The 20,358-nt window shown below is 27.3% G+C and overlaps 1 protein-coding gene across 5 annotated transcripts in view; it reads left to right on the top strand.

The window, feature by feature from the left end:
• The window catches only part of Sarm (sterile alpha and armadillo motif), a 297,807-nt gene that overhangs the window by 260,380 nt on the left and 17,069 nt on the right, over positions 1-20,358 (top strand). For all 5 annotated transcript variants that reach the window (XM_075364376.1, XM_075364378.1, XM_075364381.1 and 2 more), the window contains exons 5-10: positions 6,277-6,378; positions 12,111-12,260; positions 14,928-15,193; positions 15,968-16,197; positions 17,588-18,285; positions 19,559-19,683. In XM_075364376.1, the coding sequence (XP_075220491.1) occupies positions 6,277-6,378; positions 12,111-12,260; positions 14,928-15,193; positions 15,968-16,197; positions 17,588-18,285; positions 19,559-19,683 (1,571 nt within the window). The remainder of the gene's footprint in view (positions 1-6,276; positions 6,379-12,110; positions 12,261-14,927; positions 15,194-15,967; positions 16,198-17,587; positions 18,286-19,558; positions 19,684-20,358) is intronic.

The following is a 20,358-nucleotide window of genomic DNA, read 5'->3' on the forward strand; positions in this document are numbered from 1 at the left end:
ATGTTAAGTTATGAATTACTAATTAAAAGTAAAGGTAAATTATATATTTATTGATTTAACAAAGCAAAATCACCGGAACTTTTCGGAAACGTGTTTTTTGTGTTGTTATTCACTTTTTGAATAGAAAAAAATAATCTATTGCACTTTTTTTGGGTGGTGGGTGGGGATGAGGAGGAAAGGGCGTACAACAATGATATCTATAAAATTACATATAACAAATTTTGGAAGTAGCGCTGAACGTTATATGAGAAACGGAGAATGTAATAAAGGTTTTAAGAGTGAATAAAATGAAAACGGTTAGAAAAATTATTCGATCAGTAAACAAAGAAAATAAAGAACTAGAAAATGCGAAATCGGTCTTGTAATAAATATAAATAAAATAACAAAGAAAATATATATATATATATATACACATAACAAACGACAATGTGGTTTTATACAAAAGACAAGTACGAGTAATTCACGAAAACTGGTATAACAAGCGCCAACCAGAAACAAAAATCGATTGAAACTACATAAAAATTCTGATTCGCCTTAATATAAATATGGTCTATGTTAAAGGAAAAAATATAAATAAAATAGTTTATTTATTAAAATAAAAATAAAATAAAAAATAAATTAAATTCTCAATAAAATTTCTCTGGAGGTTCTTTTTATTAGTCTTATTGAACTTTCAATAGTGTAAATATATCGCTGAAACGTTGGTTCTGTGTATAAAGTTGTTAGCTTGTATTTTATTCAAAATTATATTTTGTAGAAGTTCTAAAATTTTGAGAATAAAGATTCGCATCAAAGGCGGTGACAAACATTAGAGGGGGCTAATAGTCCTTTCTCATTTACTTCCCGTATTCGGGACGTAGAGTAGGAAGGTTTTGGTATTTGGCAGGACAGGTACTTGGTGGGATGAGACGGCAGATGGGTGGTATACGTACGGTCTCTTTCCAGACGTAAGGGCGTTGGAATTCGCCTCGTGGATCTCCCCGAAACGGCATGTGACTCGGTTCATTTCTGCGCATGGCGCATTTCGGAACAGACTGGGTCGATTTGGCTTGATTGGCTCGGATCAGTGTCCTCAGTGTTTATTATCGGATAATGCATACCATGTGCTGTACGTCTACTCAAAATATAAGTTTAGGCGTGCATAGGTGGTCAGGGAGCTTGTGGGTATTGATTCGAGTCTGGATCTGCGGGCTAACTAGAAAGTTAGAGATGAATGGTGCATTGTAGAATGATTTTTAAGGATTTTGGCGCTCGAAAGGATTGCAGAGGGTGTTTAGTGTAAAATAATAGCCTGGATGGCTTGGGACCCGTTTGGTTGCTTCTCCGACGCATTCGGAAATTGTACCCGGCTCTTATTTGCTATATTCGTGGGTTGATTTATAGATAATTTTTTGGATGCTTTGGTATGGTAGGTCAAATTTGTGATGTTGCGAATCATTTTTGAGGATATGAGATTAACATTTTGTTATAGCTCAATTTGTAAATTTTTATTAGTTATCAGTTTTTTTTTTCATTCGGTTTAGGTGAGATCAAAAAATATCTTTTTTTTTAGTTAGTGGGTTTCAACACCGATGGAAATGTCTTTCGAGGCATTTGTATCAGTGCCATCCTGATATGAGTCCTTACTGATGACTGAAATATGTAATCAGGTATTGAGGGTCTAGAAGATGACCTCCGGTAAAACCCATCATGGCTAGGAACGGAGGAGGTGGTGTGGCGACTGGGATCGTCACAAGGCGGGTGTCTTCCTCTATGGGGTCAGGATAGGATGCTAATAGTAATCCACCGGGTTGGTCTAGTGGTGAACTTGTCATCACAAATCAGCTAATTTTGAAGTAGGAGAGTTCTAAGGTTTAAATCCTAGTAAAGGCAGTTATTTTTATACAGATCTGAGCACTATAGATCATGGATACCAGTGTTCTTTGGCGGTTGCGTTTCAATTAACCACACATGTTAGGAATAGTCGACCTGAGACTGTACAAGAATACACTTCATTTACATTCATACATATCATCCTCAGAAGTAATACCTTAGGTGGTTCCAGAGGCTAAACAGAAAAAGAAAGGGGCTAATATTATTGGTTTGATTGAATACTAAGGGATATAAGGTGAGCGAGCTTCATCCGTAAAGCATCACAGCCATTTAAAGTTATTTTATATTGCGTAGAAAGGACCGCCACAGTCATTACCCACCCCTGGAAATATCCATCTATACCATATATATTGTTTAATCAGACTCTCACCGCAAATTTAGTGGAGATTCTTGCCGAAATTTGTACAAACCCTTCGAAAATTAATAAACTGTATTATTTATTTAATTACTTGTAAACTGTATAATATAGTTTAAAGAAAACATTCATAGAATCTTTTCAGGTTGTCGTAATTAAACGACGAATATTATTATTATGGTTATATTTATAATATTATTATGGTTATATTTTTATGGTGAATATTCTTGCCTAGTTAAGCCGATAACGGAAACCATACAATTAAAAACATCATGAAGATTTTGTTGTATTTCATCTCATTCTGTTTCAATTGATCTTTCAGTTTATTAATTTCAATTGATTCTGTTAATTGAGGTGTAATTGGTATTGTAAACCAATAAATGATTTGCACAACTATTTATTTGGTATATAGGGATATGTTTCCATAAAATAATCAAATGTCATGAGATATAATGTACTTGCAAGTTATTCTGTGTAACCGTTTCGCTTAATTCAATTACGTAAATTTCTTTGAAAATTATTTTCCCAATCATAATGGTATTAAGAAGTTGTTTTATGATGCAGCATTAAACCTTTACATTGCCAATATTTAGCTTTATGAATTTCCAGCTGTAAATAAACATCCCTAGCTACTATGAAGCATGGAATCTTGGAAAAACCTTTCTTTCAATTATTCTGTTTCAACGTATTACGAAATATTTATTTCAAAATTATTGCCTTAAAATTCCTTCGTGGAGGAGATATTTTAAGGGATCGATGCAACATGTTTCCGGAAGCTCCATTTCCTCTAAATGGAGGTATGGATACTCCCAGATTCTTTGTTCACTACTTATTATTTTAAGCTCGATTTATTGAAATTATTTTTAATTCGAGTATATCCATTTGAAACGCCCTTCCAAACTCTCTTTGTATTTTATTATTGTACATCTTGTACTTTAAGTTAAATGTTCATTCATCTAAACTTAGTATTATTTTAGTTATTACTTCAAATCAGTTACACCTGTAAACAAAAATAATTTAGTGAGTTATGGGCCGTTAAAATGTATATAATTTTTTTGTACGAGACCCATTAATGCTTTGCGAGAGAATTGGAACAGTAATAATGTGCTTTGTAGAAATTAACGGCTCTGGTTTTTTTCCTAGCTATAACACGTTTTTATAACGGTATTAATTTTTAAACGCAGTTTATTTACTCTTTTTTTAATGTCGCAATGAACTATTGATAGTTCATGATGATTCCTAATTCAAATTATGTTAACATCTGATTATAATATTTTAAAATGAAAACCGTTATCAGTGTAAAATGCGTAGTATTTTAACCCGATAATATATATAGGAATAATTTAAATCGTAACTGTTTGTTATTATCGCCCTCATTTCACTCGTTAACTCACAAACTCCTGAAGAAGTTATATTCTGGACTTTGACTAACGTGTATATAAAGCAATAAATAAATGAATTTAAGTTTCCAAATGGCAAATCTGATAACGTAATTTAAACACGCAGTAAAAATTAATGGAGGGTATCCCATTGTAGCGGCAGCATTCTTTATAACATACACACGCAGCCAAGAAGCCCTGAAGAGTTCTGAAGAAATCTTTGAGCAAGATATTTAAAACATAATCGACCATGACAAACGTTAGCAAGGTCAATGTACAAATACTTTAAATTTGTATTAAAAAAAAAAATTGTATTGCACTAATCCACATGCATTTTTTAAAAAGATAAAAAGCTAAATTGGTAATATATTTTTATTACCTTGTTAGAAATGTATAGAAAGGTTTGTAATACAACAAAAATTTGAGATTTTAGCCAGTTAGTATAGCAATCAGTATGCTGGCTTATAAATCAGCTGCTTTCAAGTTTAGTTCTCAGCAATAATCTGGCGATTTATTTTTTTTTGTGTATGACCATTATTTTTAGCTTAGAATCGTACCTTATAATATTAGCATGATGAAAAAAAAGTTAACTTCCTTAAAATCGATCAATATTTCAAACATCAAGTTGTTTTCAATAATAATTTGTATCTTTCAGAAATAAGTTGTGTATGTATATGTAAGTAAGTATATGTGTAAAAGATTCACAGAAGTTCTGTCCAACCATTTTTTTTTTTTAGATGAAAAAAAAGTAATAATTTGAAATTTTTTTAGTATAACGCTTTTATGTTCTAAAATATATAATTATAATCCTTATTTCATTAAAAGTTGGAATATGAATTTATTAAAAAGCTGTCGAGAATTTCAAAATTTTTAATTTTCTGACTGGTGTAGTGTAACTTGTAGAGAGAAATAATGCTATTTATAAAAAAAAATTAATTGTTCTGATTTTTTTATATCCCAATGTTCCAGAATCCAGAAGCATTAAAATCTTGTTTACTAAATTATTTCTTTATTCATAAATATTAATGTCAGTTTTTCTGTATGTCTTAGGTATAGCCTAATCTTCAATCATGAAATTAAATGCAAGGGAATTGATATAGGGTCTTTATGTAAGGGAATTGCTTTTTGAATTCTTTCTTGAAGGAGGTTGGATTTTGTGGAAAATTGATTTATATATTAAGTATTCAGAAAATAGAATCATTAAAAGTACTATTGGAAACAGCACATTTTGAAATATTTTTCAATTTTTCTAACATTTTACAATTTCAACCTGCTATAATTGAAATTTTACTTTTGTCTAATAAAGGATAATCACAGTAAGAATAGTTCTAAACTGATTATCACTGATAGGGGATACATTTCATATATATATATATATATATATTTAATAGTAATTATTGTTCAAGTAGCCCACCAAAAAGTGATATAAACTAAATTTTTGAATTTAGAGGAATAGGAAGCTTGATTTTAACCAATAGGCATTGAAAGATAAGGAAGGTAGAGAGAAGAAAAATAGGATAATCAATCTGCATGAAGATTGGAATATTTTTTTTACTATTTTATTCAGCTTTTATGTTAATTTATAACAGAATATCTTATCTTATGTGAACTAAATTAATAAAGGGTTTTATTTACATAAATTTTTATGATTTTTTACTTTTTCTACAAATTAATCTAGAATATTTTTTACACAGAGGTATGCTGAACATTTATTGAAATAAATTTAAAACTGAAAATTCTCAAAAATTGTTTACAAAAAAGAGGTATAATTTTTTAAGCTTTTTAATATTTCCTGTTTCATTTTAGACTAGAAAATAAATATAGTTAAGGATAAAAATAATTTTCAACTTTATTCCTGAAGGATGAGTTAAATTTTAAATCGTAAACCAATTTTTGGAATTATCAGTAAAATATCATCATTATTTAACAATGAAAAGTTTTATTTTTTTTTAGTTTATTTTTGGCATAATTTAATTATACTTCTGGATCAGATATGTTTTGAAAATAACAATTAACTTTTATTTGTTAAATTATGTAATTGTGCCAACTATGTGTAGTATTTTTAATTTTGTGAACGTATCTGCGCATTAGGCAGACTTATATTCATATAAAAATATTATAATTTCATTTAATGTTTATAGTTGGAATAAAATTATTTCTTAATGAGTAATAAGCAAAATAAATGTTTTACTTTATTATATTTAGATTTTTTAATATTATTTTTGTACGAAATGAAAAAAATATATGTTATATTAAATACTATATTTTATGACAGCATGCCTAAATTTATCTTGGGAGAGAAAAAAACAGTAAAAAATTATTAATAAGAAAGTTAATTTTAGAACTGGAAGTTGTAATATACATTAATCTTTTCTAATATTAGCATATTTTATTTTATTTATTGCTCCTCATTGGAAAGAGTTGTAGTAATTTTAAAAATCTGATCGCTTTTTCACTGTATATGTGACGGCTGTAATGGAAGGGATACGGGTGTGCATGTGATTCAATGTATTAGTTACGCAATATAAACAAACATTAGAATTATATTTAGAATTTTCAAATGTAAATTAAATTTAATCTAACTTAATAGTAGTTCGGTTCTGTTAATGCAGTGTGATACACGTATAGTACAGTTGATGCGTAATAGTATTTGTGTTTGTGTGTTTATAGGAACAGAGATCGGTTAAGTCTGGTGAAGTGACACAACAGGAGAGTCAAAATGTGAGCGCTGCTTCTATGAGACTGCAGACTGATTCATTTTTGGCTGAAAAGGTCAGTTAACTAAATTAATTTGATTTCAACACCTTGTTTTAATTATTACTATAAATTTCTTTTGGATATTTATATATATATATATATATTTTTTTTTTTTTTTTGTTATCCTATTAATTTATTTGTCGGTTCACATTTAAAATCTTTTTTTTAATGAATTTTTTCTATGAAAACTCTTGTTTAACATTCAGATATTTTTTTATTATGTAATGTGATTCACAACAGAAAATAGCCAAAAAATAAATAGCTCTATTGTAAGTTATTTCTATTCATTGTAATGAAAATAAGTTTTTAAGCCACTACTTTTCATCCTCTAAGCTTGTAGTTATCATCTTCTAAGCTTATATTTAGAGGATGATGTTACAAAGAAATGTCCAACTTACACAGAGAATGAAACCATTACTTCAATTCATTGTAGGTTATTTTTTATTGTATTTTTTAATTATCAAAATAATAGTTTTGCTATTCTGTAAATACAGTTGATCTAGCAATCAGTTTTATTATTTTTTTAAGGCAACATTTAAAAGAATTTGAAATAAAAGATTCTTTTTACTGCTGGGGGTGTTTTATTAAAGAATGCATGGTCGAAGGGGACTTGTCAATTATTATGGCAGAAGGCCATAACCTGGATCATTATTTGAAAAAGGGATTATTTTGGTTTTATTATATCATCATTATTAAAAAATACAAATGATGTTTTATCATATTTCATTTTCTTGTTTGCATTTTGTTTAAATTTTTCTTCATTTTAAGTATTATTCTTTAAGGAATATATCTGTATAGGTATACACCATAACTTGAGTTTTTGTATAATGTTATGAAGATTTAAGGAATTCTTTAATATTTTTATAAAAATGTTTCTTTTACCATAACCTCACTGGTTAAAGTGAAAAAAAAAGGTAAAAAGAAAAATTAGTTAAATTGCCAGAAACAAGCGTAGGTCTACCAAAAATTGAAATCTATGAAAGAGAAAAAATATTTTTCAGTTATTTATCTGCATGACAAATTAGTTTGTATGTTATTAATTTTGTAAAATTTATTTTTATTTCTTTATAACAAAAGGGCATAGATTTTGTACTTCAGATAACGCAAGATGCATAACTTTTAAAACCATTGTATGCTTGACCATTTAACCTTTACTTTTATCCTAATAAAGATGAAAGGTTATCATTGTCAGATATCAAATAAAACTGGACTTCCTTATCACCCTTCCCCCAGTAACCTTAAAAGGGTAATATTCACTCAGAGAATAATAATTATTTAATATTTATAAAACATATTCATAATCAGTTGATAAATTTATTATAAAATTAATAATAATGAAAATTAACCCCTAACCAAAAAACTAATTATGCAAGCTTTTTTACTTTTACACCATCATCAGGAATGTAAAAAAAATATTGTTACTTATTTATGTTTATGTTTGAATATCTATGTTAAATATTTTAGTTTATCTTCATCAGTAGTTAAACTGGCCGTGATGTTGAAGAATATTTGATAATGACAACATAATTGTATTTTAATTATAGTGTAAAAGCAGAAAGCATCCGATTTTATAATTAAGGTTATTTTTTTGTTGAAATTAATTTTTATTAATACTGATACTTTTTTTATAATTAAAGTTATTTCAAAATATCCCATTATTTATGTAGACTTTGATACGCAAACCATCAGATACTATGATATGAAAGATTGTAAAAATTCTCTTTGGAAGAAATTATAAAAATGTTTACTGTTCAGTGTATAATTTTCTTTATTCAGTTGATGAATTACTTTCTTTAAATACTTTGAATAATATTGTTAGAAATGTTACATTAGGTTAATCAGAAATTAGGTTATATTTGCAAGATTGTAAGTTTTTTTTACAATTCATTCAATAATTAAGGATTTGGTAAAAGAGAAATATTTATGTACATTCTAAATAAACATTTATAACAATAAAATTTGTTGAAAACATAACTAATAAATTATTTTGATATGGATTTTTTGCGCTGTAACTTCTCTTTGTTTACCTTATAGAGAAAAATTTCTCTCTCAACTGTCTTCTGAGAGACACTGCCACCCCATCACACCCACTATTGTATTTGTTTCCTGTGGTAACAGCTTTTCTTTTCCTTTTTTTTCTTTTCTTTATTAGAGAGTTCTATTCTTTTCTTTCAATGCATTTTTGCCATTCTTTATAGTTTTATAACTTATGAAGAAAAGGCAAAATTTTATAGAAAAATCACATAAGTTTTCTTTTTTATTTAACATAAAAATGACAAAAAAAGTCAAAAAATTGAATTTTAAATAATTTTGAAATTTTCTTATTAAATTTTTTCATAAGTGATAAGTAAAACACGTCTGTTCTTTTAGTGTACAAATAATGACAATTGATAAAATGAAAATGTTTTTATTTTAGAAAGTTTTTCATCCTTTACTGTTTTTTAAGTAATGCAACCCACATTGTTTGATATGACTACTATAAGATCTGTTTACCAAACACTACAAAAATATATTCATACAGCCTTTAATAATATTTGCTTACAAAAAAAAAACAACTGCATTGTTATCCTTAAAACTTAGTTTTGAAATTTATTACGTTCCTGATGTAGTCAATGTTGGTTAGATTATGTAATATCAGTTTAATTAATTTTCCAATTAAACTGGCTCATAATTTGCCACTCATTAATTCAGTTGTAGTTGCCCAGTTGGGTTTTTTGAAGTTGTAGTCAACATTTAAATAAAGTGGCATTAATTTAATCTTACTGATCAAAGCATAATGATGATACTGGTATTCAGATCCAAATACATGATTTAGTCCATATATTCTATTTTATTTGAGATGAATTATGAATTAATAGCTTCCTTTTGATAATAAATAATTTTATTTTTTGACTCACTCTTTCTCTTCCCCTTCCTCCCTCTATACATCAATAACTGTAGGATTTACAGTGTAACCTTAAATTGTTATTTATTTGACTGATTAATATCTATTTATTGTACATTATTACAAATTTATATGTTTTATAATTCCAGTTTTTTTTTTTTTTACTATATTTTTTCTGTAAATATTAAGTGGTATTGATTGTCATAGGTGTAACATTTAGTAATTATAAACACCAATAATACCAAATGCTCTCAGCATGGTTTTAATTTCATTTTTGTAAAAGAATCGGGTGATAAAAGTTCATTTGTTTGCATTTTACCCCCAAGATATACCAAGTGTTGCAAATTAATCTCTTTGTGAAAGATGCAGTTTACCATCTTGTCCAGAACCTAAAAATGTATTTATTTATTTTTCATAAAAGGAAATAATTTTTTTTAAATTTTTCACTTAATATTATTTATTTAATATCAAAAACAGTCTGACATCCAGTAGTATTAACTATGATGGATAATAATGAATTTTGTTGTGGGTGAAAAAATGCCATTCTTAAGCGCGATTTGATCCTACAACCTCTTAGATGAAAGGCAGAGATGCCATAAAAATAGATTCTGTGTATTTTAATACCTAATGTATAATTTTTCACTGTAATTTCTTTTTTAAATATCATATGATTTGTCGTACCTTGATAGTTGTTTACTTCTATGGAGCCATGTCAAAACCTAAGATTATTGGATGTGCTGAGGAGGACACTAAATTAGCTTTAAAAGCCTTGGAATGAATGATCTTAAGCACAAAACTGCTTTATTTTTATATATTATGTTGCATTTTGCTCCTTCAAAGTCTACAATCTGGCAAAATCCAAGCTCTAACTGACTGGAAGAAGATTAGTATGTCAGTATGTAATGGGGAATATATTTGTGTTAATAATATTTTTACTACTACTGTTTTTATAGTGGTAGCTAGTACTATCTGATTAATATACACTGCGGTATACAGTTAATCAAAAGTACTAATTTTTATAATATGAATAGTACTAGTACTAGTGATGTGTCACGCACTCTATACCTTGCCCATCCTCTTTAATACTGCAACTACTCAGAGCTAGGACTTGGGAAATACATTCTTGACTAATGTTAAGCTAATAGTTATACTGGGATCAATATCTGTTGTCTTAGCCTTAATTTGCATGGTACAGTTATCAGTGCATAATGAATGACCTTCACAATGAATTTTATGCATTTTTTAATAAATTAAAAAAATTTATAATAGATTTTTTTTAAATTACGTATAGTGATAAATTATAATACTATTATCTTACTGCAAATAATTTTTTTTTAACAATTTTTATTTTACGTTGAGTTTTTATTGTTATTCTTTGTTTTAAAAACATTTTAATTTTAGCAATCTACAAGAACCAGTTTATTTTATACGGCATCAGCATTTTAACTTTACTTCAAATGCTTTAATTTCAATAGTGCTATTTTCTCATTTTTTTCTGACTTTTCAGAGAAAAATACGTTATTATATTTGGTTTCATGGTTAGATTGGTTGTGCGGAGGGGGGGGGGGGTGAAAATGAATTTTCTTTACGTTTTGAGTTATAAGGAGTAAAAAAATACCATTCACTTAAATTGTGTTTTCCTTATGTGTGTGTGTGTGTGTATATATATATATATATATATATATATATATATATACATATATAAATATATATTTATAGGTCTTTTTTTCATTGAAATTCAGAAATGCTGTAGTGGTATATTATGTGAAGTTGTGCATGTGAAAATTTGATAAAGATTGGTTAAGTCGTTCTTGAGTTATGCTCAATTTACAATCGAAAAAATTTGAGCAGGGCTAGTTAGAAGCATGAATCGTTATGATACTGCAAGTTGAAACGTGGAAACAAAGTAAAATAAAAGTTAGTCTTCTTGTGCAGAACTGTGCAAGATGTTTTTTTAAATCTTATTCTCTTTCAATTATCTCAATTAGATTTTTTCCAGGTTTTTTTTTTGCTTTAGTTAATTCAATTCAATTTTTTGTTTATAGAAAAAGCTGAATCAAATTTGTTTTTTTTTCTATCAAAATTATACTAATATAATGTTAAAATTATACACTTATTTTTATATGGCATTTAGTTTAGTATGGTAATAATTATGCCGTGGTTATGGTTAATTAAAATTCATTTAAATAAATTGATAATAATAAAGATATACTTTTTCGGTTGGATGGTTGATCTATTACTTCTCTTCTGTAAGTAAATTGAGATAACTGGAAAATTTTGATGTGGTTATAAACTTCCATTATATTATAACATTTGGGTTTTTTCCTAATTAATCTAATGCATAGTTATATAAACATTTTAATAATGCACATAAAAGAGATAGATAGTAAGATTTTAAGATAACCTTCAGGTAAAACTTTGAATCTATAAATGAGTAGTAAGGTTGTATTAATTAGTAATTGTTTGTTAAGTATAAGTCGCAATATATTATTGTAAAATTTTATTAAAAACCATAGTTTTACATTTCCATTCATAAATAAATGACTGTTATATGGGTATTAATCTTTTGAAAGCGCTTAATCTTAGAAAAGACGCTAAAACTTAGTTTTTAAAATATTAACAAAACATGTACACATATTGTTAGCATTTTTTTTTTTTTTTTTTGTAAAATTATGATCAAAAATTATTTTGAAATAATTGTAAGTGCAATGTTAATTGAGTTTCTAATACAGTTTATTCACATTAGAAGTTACATTTGGCTAAACAACTGCTGTATATTTCTGACATTTTTTAATTAGTTTATGTTTGTCATATTTTACAATATTAAATTACATGTATATTTTTCTATTATGTGATAATATAGAAGGCGATGGCAGCACAAAAACAGAGGCAAACTGTAACATCGACTGGTATATTCAATCAGGAAAAGCATATGGCTCAGTCTTCACAGTCAAATTTTACAATAACGACAAAAGGTGTTAGCACATCATCATCGCACTCATCTTCATCACAGGTAATGAAATTATAATTTATTAAGTTTTGTAAATAATCAGAAGTATATTTAAGGTTTTTTTCATGTAATAAGTATGTAGCCAATATTAATCAAAACATAATATTTTGTAAAAAGGGTAACAAACTGTTATTGTTCATAATACCAGTTGAAATTTATAATTAATTAATAAAAGTGGGTTTAAAAATGTATTAATTTTATAATTATTTATTTTTCTTAATTTTACTTAAAACTGTGTTTTAATTAATAATTTGATTACTTTTCATAATATTTTATGATTTAATTTCTTTATGAGTAGCACGTTTAACTTTAAAAATTAATTTTTTTATTATTAGACATAACAATTACACCCTTACAATTTCGCTATTTATCATTGACCTAACAGTTATGTATGTTATTGCAATATACTGCATTAAATTGTAATCTTGTGTTTACAGTTATTAGCAAATGCATTGACATACTATAAATTATAATACATTCACAATTATAGTCCATTTCAATATACATTTTCTTTTTTTTTAAATTCCACTTACAATATCTCTCAATTTATTAATTGATATAATTGCATAAAGATAATTTGTCATTCAATTAAGCTTAATTTTACCATGAATATAAACACTACAGTATTACAAGTATTGTATTGATTACAGTATTGTACAAGTATGGTTGAACGTGTCATATATAAAAGAGTGCAAAGGCACTCTGTTAACTTAATCATGTAGAAAATATTATTCCCACAATTGTCATTACGAATAATTCAGCTGTGAAAGTGTTATACCTTATAATATAACTCATAAATTAATAAGTCATTAATAAAATTAATTCTCCTATTTTATACAGTAGGGAATAATTTGTTATTTTCAATTTTATTCATATAAGTCTCTTTTCGGTGTGGTGTGCATTATCATGGCTCTACCATGTTCTACTCTATTCTCATAACTAAATTATATTTATGACTTGTACATGACAATAATATGAATAATATAATTTGATTACTAAAAAAACCTAATTTTGTAGAATTATAATTTTGTGAAAAATAATTAAAAAAATCATACTGTACATTAAATAAAATCTATTGTTTTGGTAAGAGTTTGTGTATATGGCTAGAAACATGTTGTTTCACACGTACAAAAAAAAGGTGTTATATTAGTGTTTATTAATTTATTTATTTTTAAATATGAATGATATTTTTTGTCTATACAAGTTCTTAATAAATATATATAAACTGGTTTTAATTATCTACTTAATATGGTGTTTAAAATGGTTTGCTACAAAATGATAATACCACAAATTCATGTTTTCTTTCATTAATTAAAGTATATTGTGGTAACTGCATTTACTTATAATAGAGGGATTTTAATTCCCTTACTATATGGTAACTTTGCAATGTAGGTCTCCTGCATTCTCTGATAAATATTAATTTTTTTTCAGTCACTGGATAATGTACCGAGCGGTGGAATGTTATGTATTTATAAATTATTTATTGAACACATTAAACCTTCAAATATGTAATAAAGGTTGTGTTTGTTTCTTATGTTTTTGTAATGTGTATTTTAAAACTTTCATGATTACCAGACATTCGTAATCATTTACAAAAGGCTGGTACAATGACTTATTATCATTTTGTCAGTGGTTTAGATTTCTCATATATCATCCATTTTTAAAAAGATCTATTGATAGAGACAGTTTTTCTAGTATTAAAAAAAAGCTAGTTTAGGAAATGGAAAGTTGCAAAGTTTTTCACTTTCTGTATAGATCAGCTATTAATCAAATATCTTAAAGTTATTGTTTTTCCCCTAATCGTACTGTTCACTTTTCAGTACTCCAGTAACTTTTCTAGAAGGTTTTCTCATTTTTCTAGTGGTTAAATAAATTTTAATTATAATACAACGTATACATTCATAAATATATGTAATAAATCTAAAATTTGTCTTTCATAAAAATAATAAACAGTATATATAAAGTAAACAGAACTGCAAATAATAATAGTAAGTTTTTAATAACTGTAACTTATGAAGTACATAGTACTAAAAAAGTGTTTACAAGATGCAAAGAAGTCGTCATTCTTTGCTTTTATGTTCAGGATACATCAAGTTAAAGCATGAATTTGTCATTTTCTGATAGATTATTTCTACGAAGACAGCAGTCAGTACAGTTGTAGTGCAAACTGATAACATAGATTCATTGTAGTTTTGATAACGAATCATCAAATTAATAAATATTTAACTTTTTGCAATTTGTTTACATTGCCTATTTGGGTGGCAGCCTTTTTACATTCTCTGCTGACTCACATTTACTTACTGATAAAGATTTAAAAGCTACATTGATATAATGTTGATTTTTGTAAAGCAGTTGTTATTCTATTTACTATTTCAGTAAGAAGTTATTCCATGAGTGAAAAGGCCAGAAAAGTTTCTGCATAGGTTAGTTTAATGAAGTAAAGTATTTAAATTTGAAACTCAGAAAAATAAATATAATTTTAAATTTTCTTTTTTTTTTGTAGTATGTATACCACTTTGTTTGAATATAGTGTGTTACTTAAGATAGTTAATTATTTTTTTACATAAATATAAAAAATATATTTAAAATATATTTACAGATCATAAAACATATAAATATATATAAAATAAACATGTAAATATATATAAAATATATTTACATTATTTACAGGTCAGCCAACTGATGAACGGTTCAACATCATTAAAATGTATCGGTGAAGATGGAGGAGAAAATTTTGAAGATTTAGAAAGATTAACGGCTAATTCAAATCCACAAGATGTAGAAAGAGCAATTCTTAAATATTCACGAAAACTTGATACAATGGTTCAAAGTATAAGACGTGGTGATAATGTTAAGAAAGCTCCACAGATACTAAATAATATTAATGATATGATGCGAAAAGCATGGGCTGTACCTGCACATGGACATGAACTTGGGTAAGAAAAATATAATTCATATTTCTTCTTTTATCGGTGACTACATTGATTCATCTTAATCTGAAAATTTATTTCATTAACTTTTATTCTGAATAATATTTCCCTTTTAGACTTCTTTCCATTATTTCCTGATACAGTTTTAACATAACTGTTTTTGTAATGTGTATTTTAAAACTTTCATGATTACCAGCCGTTCAACACTCTCATTTAACACTAATGTTATAGTTATTTTGTTATTATAGTTTTAACACTAGACTGATATTTTCAAAAGAAAATTTCAGTGTCTATGAATGTCTTTCTTATGTCACCTATCATTGTCATTTTATTGCCTTCTCATAATTACCTTTTTTCTGTTTCATTTATTGCTTTTGTTTTATTATATTTTTTGTATTGTAAGTAGAATGTATCCATGTGTATACAAAATAAGAAATGTAATATTGTCAAATTATTCTAAATATTAATAATATTTAAATATTGCTACTGATTCAACTAAATTAATTCATTTTCAATATTCCATAGCTAAAGTATTAATGTAAAATATTGTTAATATCTTTATCTTAAGGTTTATTCTTCATAATTTTTTGGGGGATTTTGCTACTTATTTATTTCAGAGATACAGAAAAAAAATTAAGTTCCCAATTTATTTGAAACTTAAATGAAATTTCTATAATTAATTTGGTATTCTATTTATTTTATTTATTTACTATTTTTACTCTTTTTCAATTAACCAAACACACTTAAATAAAGGCCAATAAATTTTATTCTCTTTTGCAGGTATTCATTATGTAATGTTTTACGTAGCTGTGGTGGTTTAGATTTATTAATGGAAAACTGTGATGTTGATAATAGAGAATTACAATTTTCAAGTGCTCGTCTTCTTGAACAGGTCCTTACTACTGAAAATAGAACACATGTTGTTGAAAAAGGTTTAGAAAAAGTTGTCACAGTTGCTTGTGTTTGTACAAAAAATGCAAATTCTGTTGATCATGCAAGAGTTGGCACAGGTAAATTTGTTTTACTGTTTTCTCAGACATTTAACATTGTATTTGTATATGCATATATATATTATTATTGTCAATAGAAGCAGGAAAATTATTGCAAAAAAATTGAAATTAAAAATCCTTTGGCCTGCTTCTGTTGATTGACTATTTCTTATCAGAAATGCCATAAGTAATAAATAGGTTTCCATCATTATTGATGGTTAGCTTTGATTACCAATTGATTTGAAACTGTTATAAGTGCTAACAGTATTGAGAGTGGAAATTATTTGCAGTTAAGCATTTTTGTGGAGCCAGTGTTATATAATTCATCTAGAACTTCTTTCATTTCAAGTTAAAAACAGTGTCTAATATCCCATTATTAAAGATTATTGCTGAGCTACTAACTGGACTTTTAATCTATAAGATCTTGTTGAGAATTTGGATAAATCTTCTCTTCCCTTTCTGAGAATATTGAAGATTTACTAGTTTATTCAAGGTTACCCAAGAAAATTTACCAAATATTGCCTTGTAATTTTTATTTGTCTTTTTAACTAATTAACACACATTCCATTTGAGTTTGAGTAAACAGTTTTTAGCTCTTTGAATATTTCTATAAGGTTTACAATTCCACAGATAGAATGTGATGGTTTTCATGAAATTGAGCCTATTATTGTGATAGTTCATTAGTTTCTGATGAAAAAAAAAATAACCTGATTTTCTAGGGATTTGTGTCTGGGATAGCCAGCTGTTACATGATGAGGGCCTCAAAAACTAACTTTTGGTCAATGTTATTTTGCAATGTTCCTCTATCCTTGTTTAGGTAGGTTATCTCTCTCTTCTTCTATCACTTGTTGTTATCTTTAATTATTATTTCCTGGTTTAAATTCTGTTGGTTTGGGTTAGACACTGGCTTGTTGTATGCTGAACCTGCACATCTTTGTGATCTGGTGAGGTATAGTCTACCTTTGAATCTAACCAGGAACTATGTTTCCTATCTTGTGATTGAACAATAAACCCTCTTAGTTGCAGTACCAATTGGGTAAAGTCAGATTTCCTGATATTCTTGATACAACACAATAAAGTACAAATAATGCCCATAAAAATAACTTTATTTACAATTGCAATGATGCCAAAATATCTATGCTCAACATGTTCAACAAAGTACTGTTGTACTTTAGTGACAGCTGTTTCCTCCCAAACAAGTCTCCTTTGATTCTCACTGTAATTAGTATATTACTTTCATTTTTTATGAATCTCACGTTAATACTAATAGTCATTCTTATGCAAAACAGACGTTATCTTTGTGTAGAATAAAATCAACATTAAATACTGATCATGTATTCTAATCATGTTACATGCTGTTTTTTTAATGTATTTTAATTCCAAATTTATTTCCTATGATTTTCATTTTTAGGTATTCTCGAGCATTTATTTAAACACAGTGAAGGAACTTGTAGTGATGTAATAAGACTCGGTGGTTTGGATGCTGTTCTCTTTGAGTGTAGAAAAAATGATGTTGAAACATTAAGGCATTGTGCTGGTGCATTAGCAAATTTATCATTGTATGGTGGTGCAGAGAATCAAGAAGCGATGATAAAACGTAAAGTTCCAATGTGGTTGTTTCCTCTAGCTTTTCATAATGATGATAATATTAAATATTATGCATGTCTTGCCATAGCCGTTCTTGTTGCGAATACAGAAATTGAAGCTGCAGTTTTAAAATCAGGAACGTTAAATTTAGTAGAACCTTTCGTTACATCTCATAATCCATCGGAATTTGCCAAATCAAACTTAGCTCATGCTCATGGTCAGAGCAAAAATTGGTTACAAAGGTTAGTGCCTGTATTAAGTTCAAAACGAGAAGAAGCACGAAATTTAGCTGCATTTCATTTTTGTATGGAAGCGGGTATTAAAAAACAACAGGGTAATACAGAAATATTTCATGAGATTGGTGCAATTGAACCGTTGAAGAAAGTCGCCAGTTGTCCGAATGCAGTTGCCTCAAAATATGCAGCACAAGCTTTGCGACTAATTGGAGAGGAAGTTCCACATAAACTGAGCCAGCAAGTACCTTTATGGTCTTCAGAAGATGTTCGAGAGTGGGTGAAGCAAGTATGTATTTTTCTTAGTAAAAATCATAACTTTATAACTAAACATCTTTTTTTTTATTAAATTATATTTTCTGTTATCAGCTGTTTTCAGTGGTAGAGTACATTGTTGCCAACTTATACTAATAATTTCATTAAAATTTGTTTTGATAAGCTTTCAATTTATAATAATTGTCATTAAATTTTTTAGTCGTAAAAGATTACAGATAATTTACATTTGCAAATTGTTATAGTTATAATTAAAAAAGCATTATTTATTCCCCTTCCATTAAGTTAGAGAAAATTTAACAAGTAACATAGTCATTTGCCTCAAATAAATACTAATAGTATTTTGTTAAAATGCTCAAAACACAGTTTAACTTCAGTGGTCTATGGTAATCATCAATAGTATATTAAATGTGGCTTTGACCATTTACATTTTATTTTATTTCACACCATTCAATTTCCAGGCTGGCACTCCCTGAGATGTTTTAGGTGTTGTGAATTGATAGATTGCAGAAAATGCTGTTTATCATATAACCTCAGGACTTAAGAATGTTTATCTATTTATTGCATTTTTAAGTACATCAGTACTTACAAATTTATTTTCTGAATAGATTTTTTCTTTTTTTTGGCTTGATATCACTACATAAGCTTGAAGCTTATGTATGGGATCTGGAAATAGAATTTTGTAGCGTATGAAAAATGGCATGCCTGACCAGGATTCGAACCCGGGACTTACAGATGAAAGGCTGAGACGCTACCACTCTGCCACAGAATTAGGCTAGGAATGTATTAAAAGATTTTTATCACATCAAATGAAATTAGCTTACACTTTAATAGTGTGCACGTTATGAATGCAGCATGCATTGTGTATTTATTCATAATCTCCTGACTGCTAGAGCAAGAAATAAAAAAAGTATATCCTCTGTATTGTCATCCTTAAAAATTTGAAAAGGATTCATGGGAAAACTTCTTTGTTTGAAAGAAACTTTTAATCAGAGAAAATAAATGGTACATATTTTGGATTTTGTAGGATTATTTTTACTTACTATGACTGAAACCCTGTAATTTTGTCATCTTTCACCTAAAACTAATTTTTAATTGATATGTTGTATTGAAATTTTTGGATTATAAAAATTCAGTAATTATTAAGTAGTTAATTTTTTTCTGTCTTATTAAATTACATATATATATATATATATATATATATATATATAATTTTTTTATTGCATAGTATTAGTTTTCTTTCTAATTTAATATTACATTATTTTAATTGTATCTGGTTACAATTTCAGATTGGGTTTATGGAGTATGCTAATAATTTCATTGAAAGTAGAGTTGATGGTGACCTATTATTACAGTTAACAGAAGATAATTTAAGAGATGATATTGGTATTGTTAATGGAATTAGAAGAAGAAGGTTTGTTTTTATTTTTTTTTTCAATATTTCTATTAAAATAATAATTGGTATAATCTACACTACAGCTGGATTTCTTGACTGATTATTTTTTATTGTTGTCTTTTGGAATGAAGAAGCTTTTATGTCTTTGGTTAATTTAATAAAATATAACCATTTGCATTATATGCATTACTGAAATGGTTTATGTTGTTAAAATGGCTAAACAATGCATTATATACATTATTTGGCAATAGAAAGGGGTACGTAATTTGTTGATTTATACTATCTGTTGCAATATTTCTTATGGCTGCGAGACATTTAAAGTATTTGACAAAAGTCAGCCAAACTCTTCTAAAGTGATAAACTTAAGTATGCAGACAATTACTGAGATAAGAAAAGAGAAAATATCACTTATCAGTTTGATTATCATCAATATTTCAGTGGCTTTGGCATATTGATCCATAAGAATGTATTTAATTGAATGAAAAAAATCAATAAAAAATACCACTTCACTCCTCACTTTTCTAGTGTAACTGGTATGTAATTTTTATTGGTCTTGATAATCACTATACTTTTTTTGGGTGGGTTTTATATATTTTGTCAATATTTTTGATTGTAGTGTGTAACAGATCAGTATGGAACATCTCTGCAATTCATGAAATGTGATAAAATTACATATAACCGATAATTTATAAT

The sequence above is a fragment of the Lycorma delicatula genome, chromosome 4, assembly GCF_047948215.1.
Source record: "Lycorma delicatula isolate Av1 chromosome 4, ASM4794821v1, whole genome shotgun sequence".
Taxonomy (NCBI): Eukaryota; Metazoa; Arthropoda; class Insecta; order Hemiptera; family Fulgoridae; genus Lycorma; species Lycorma delicatula.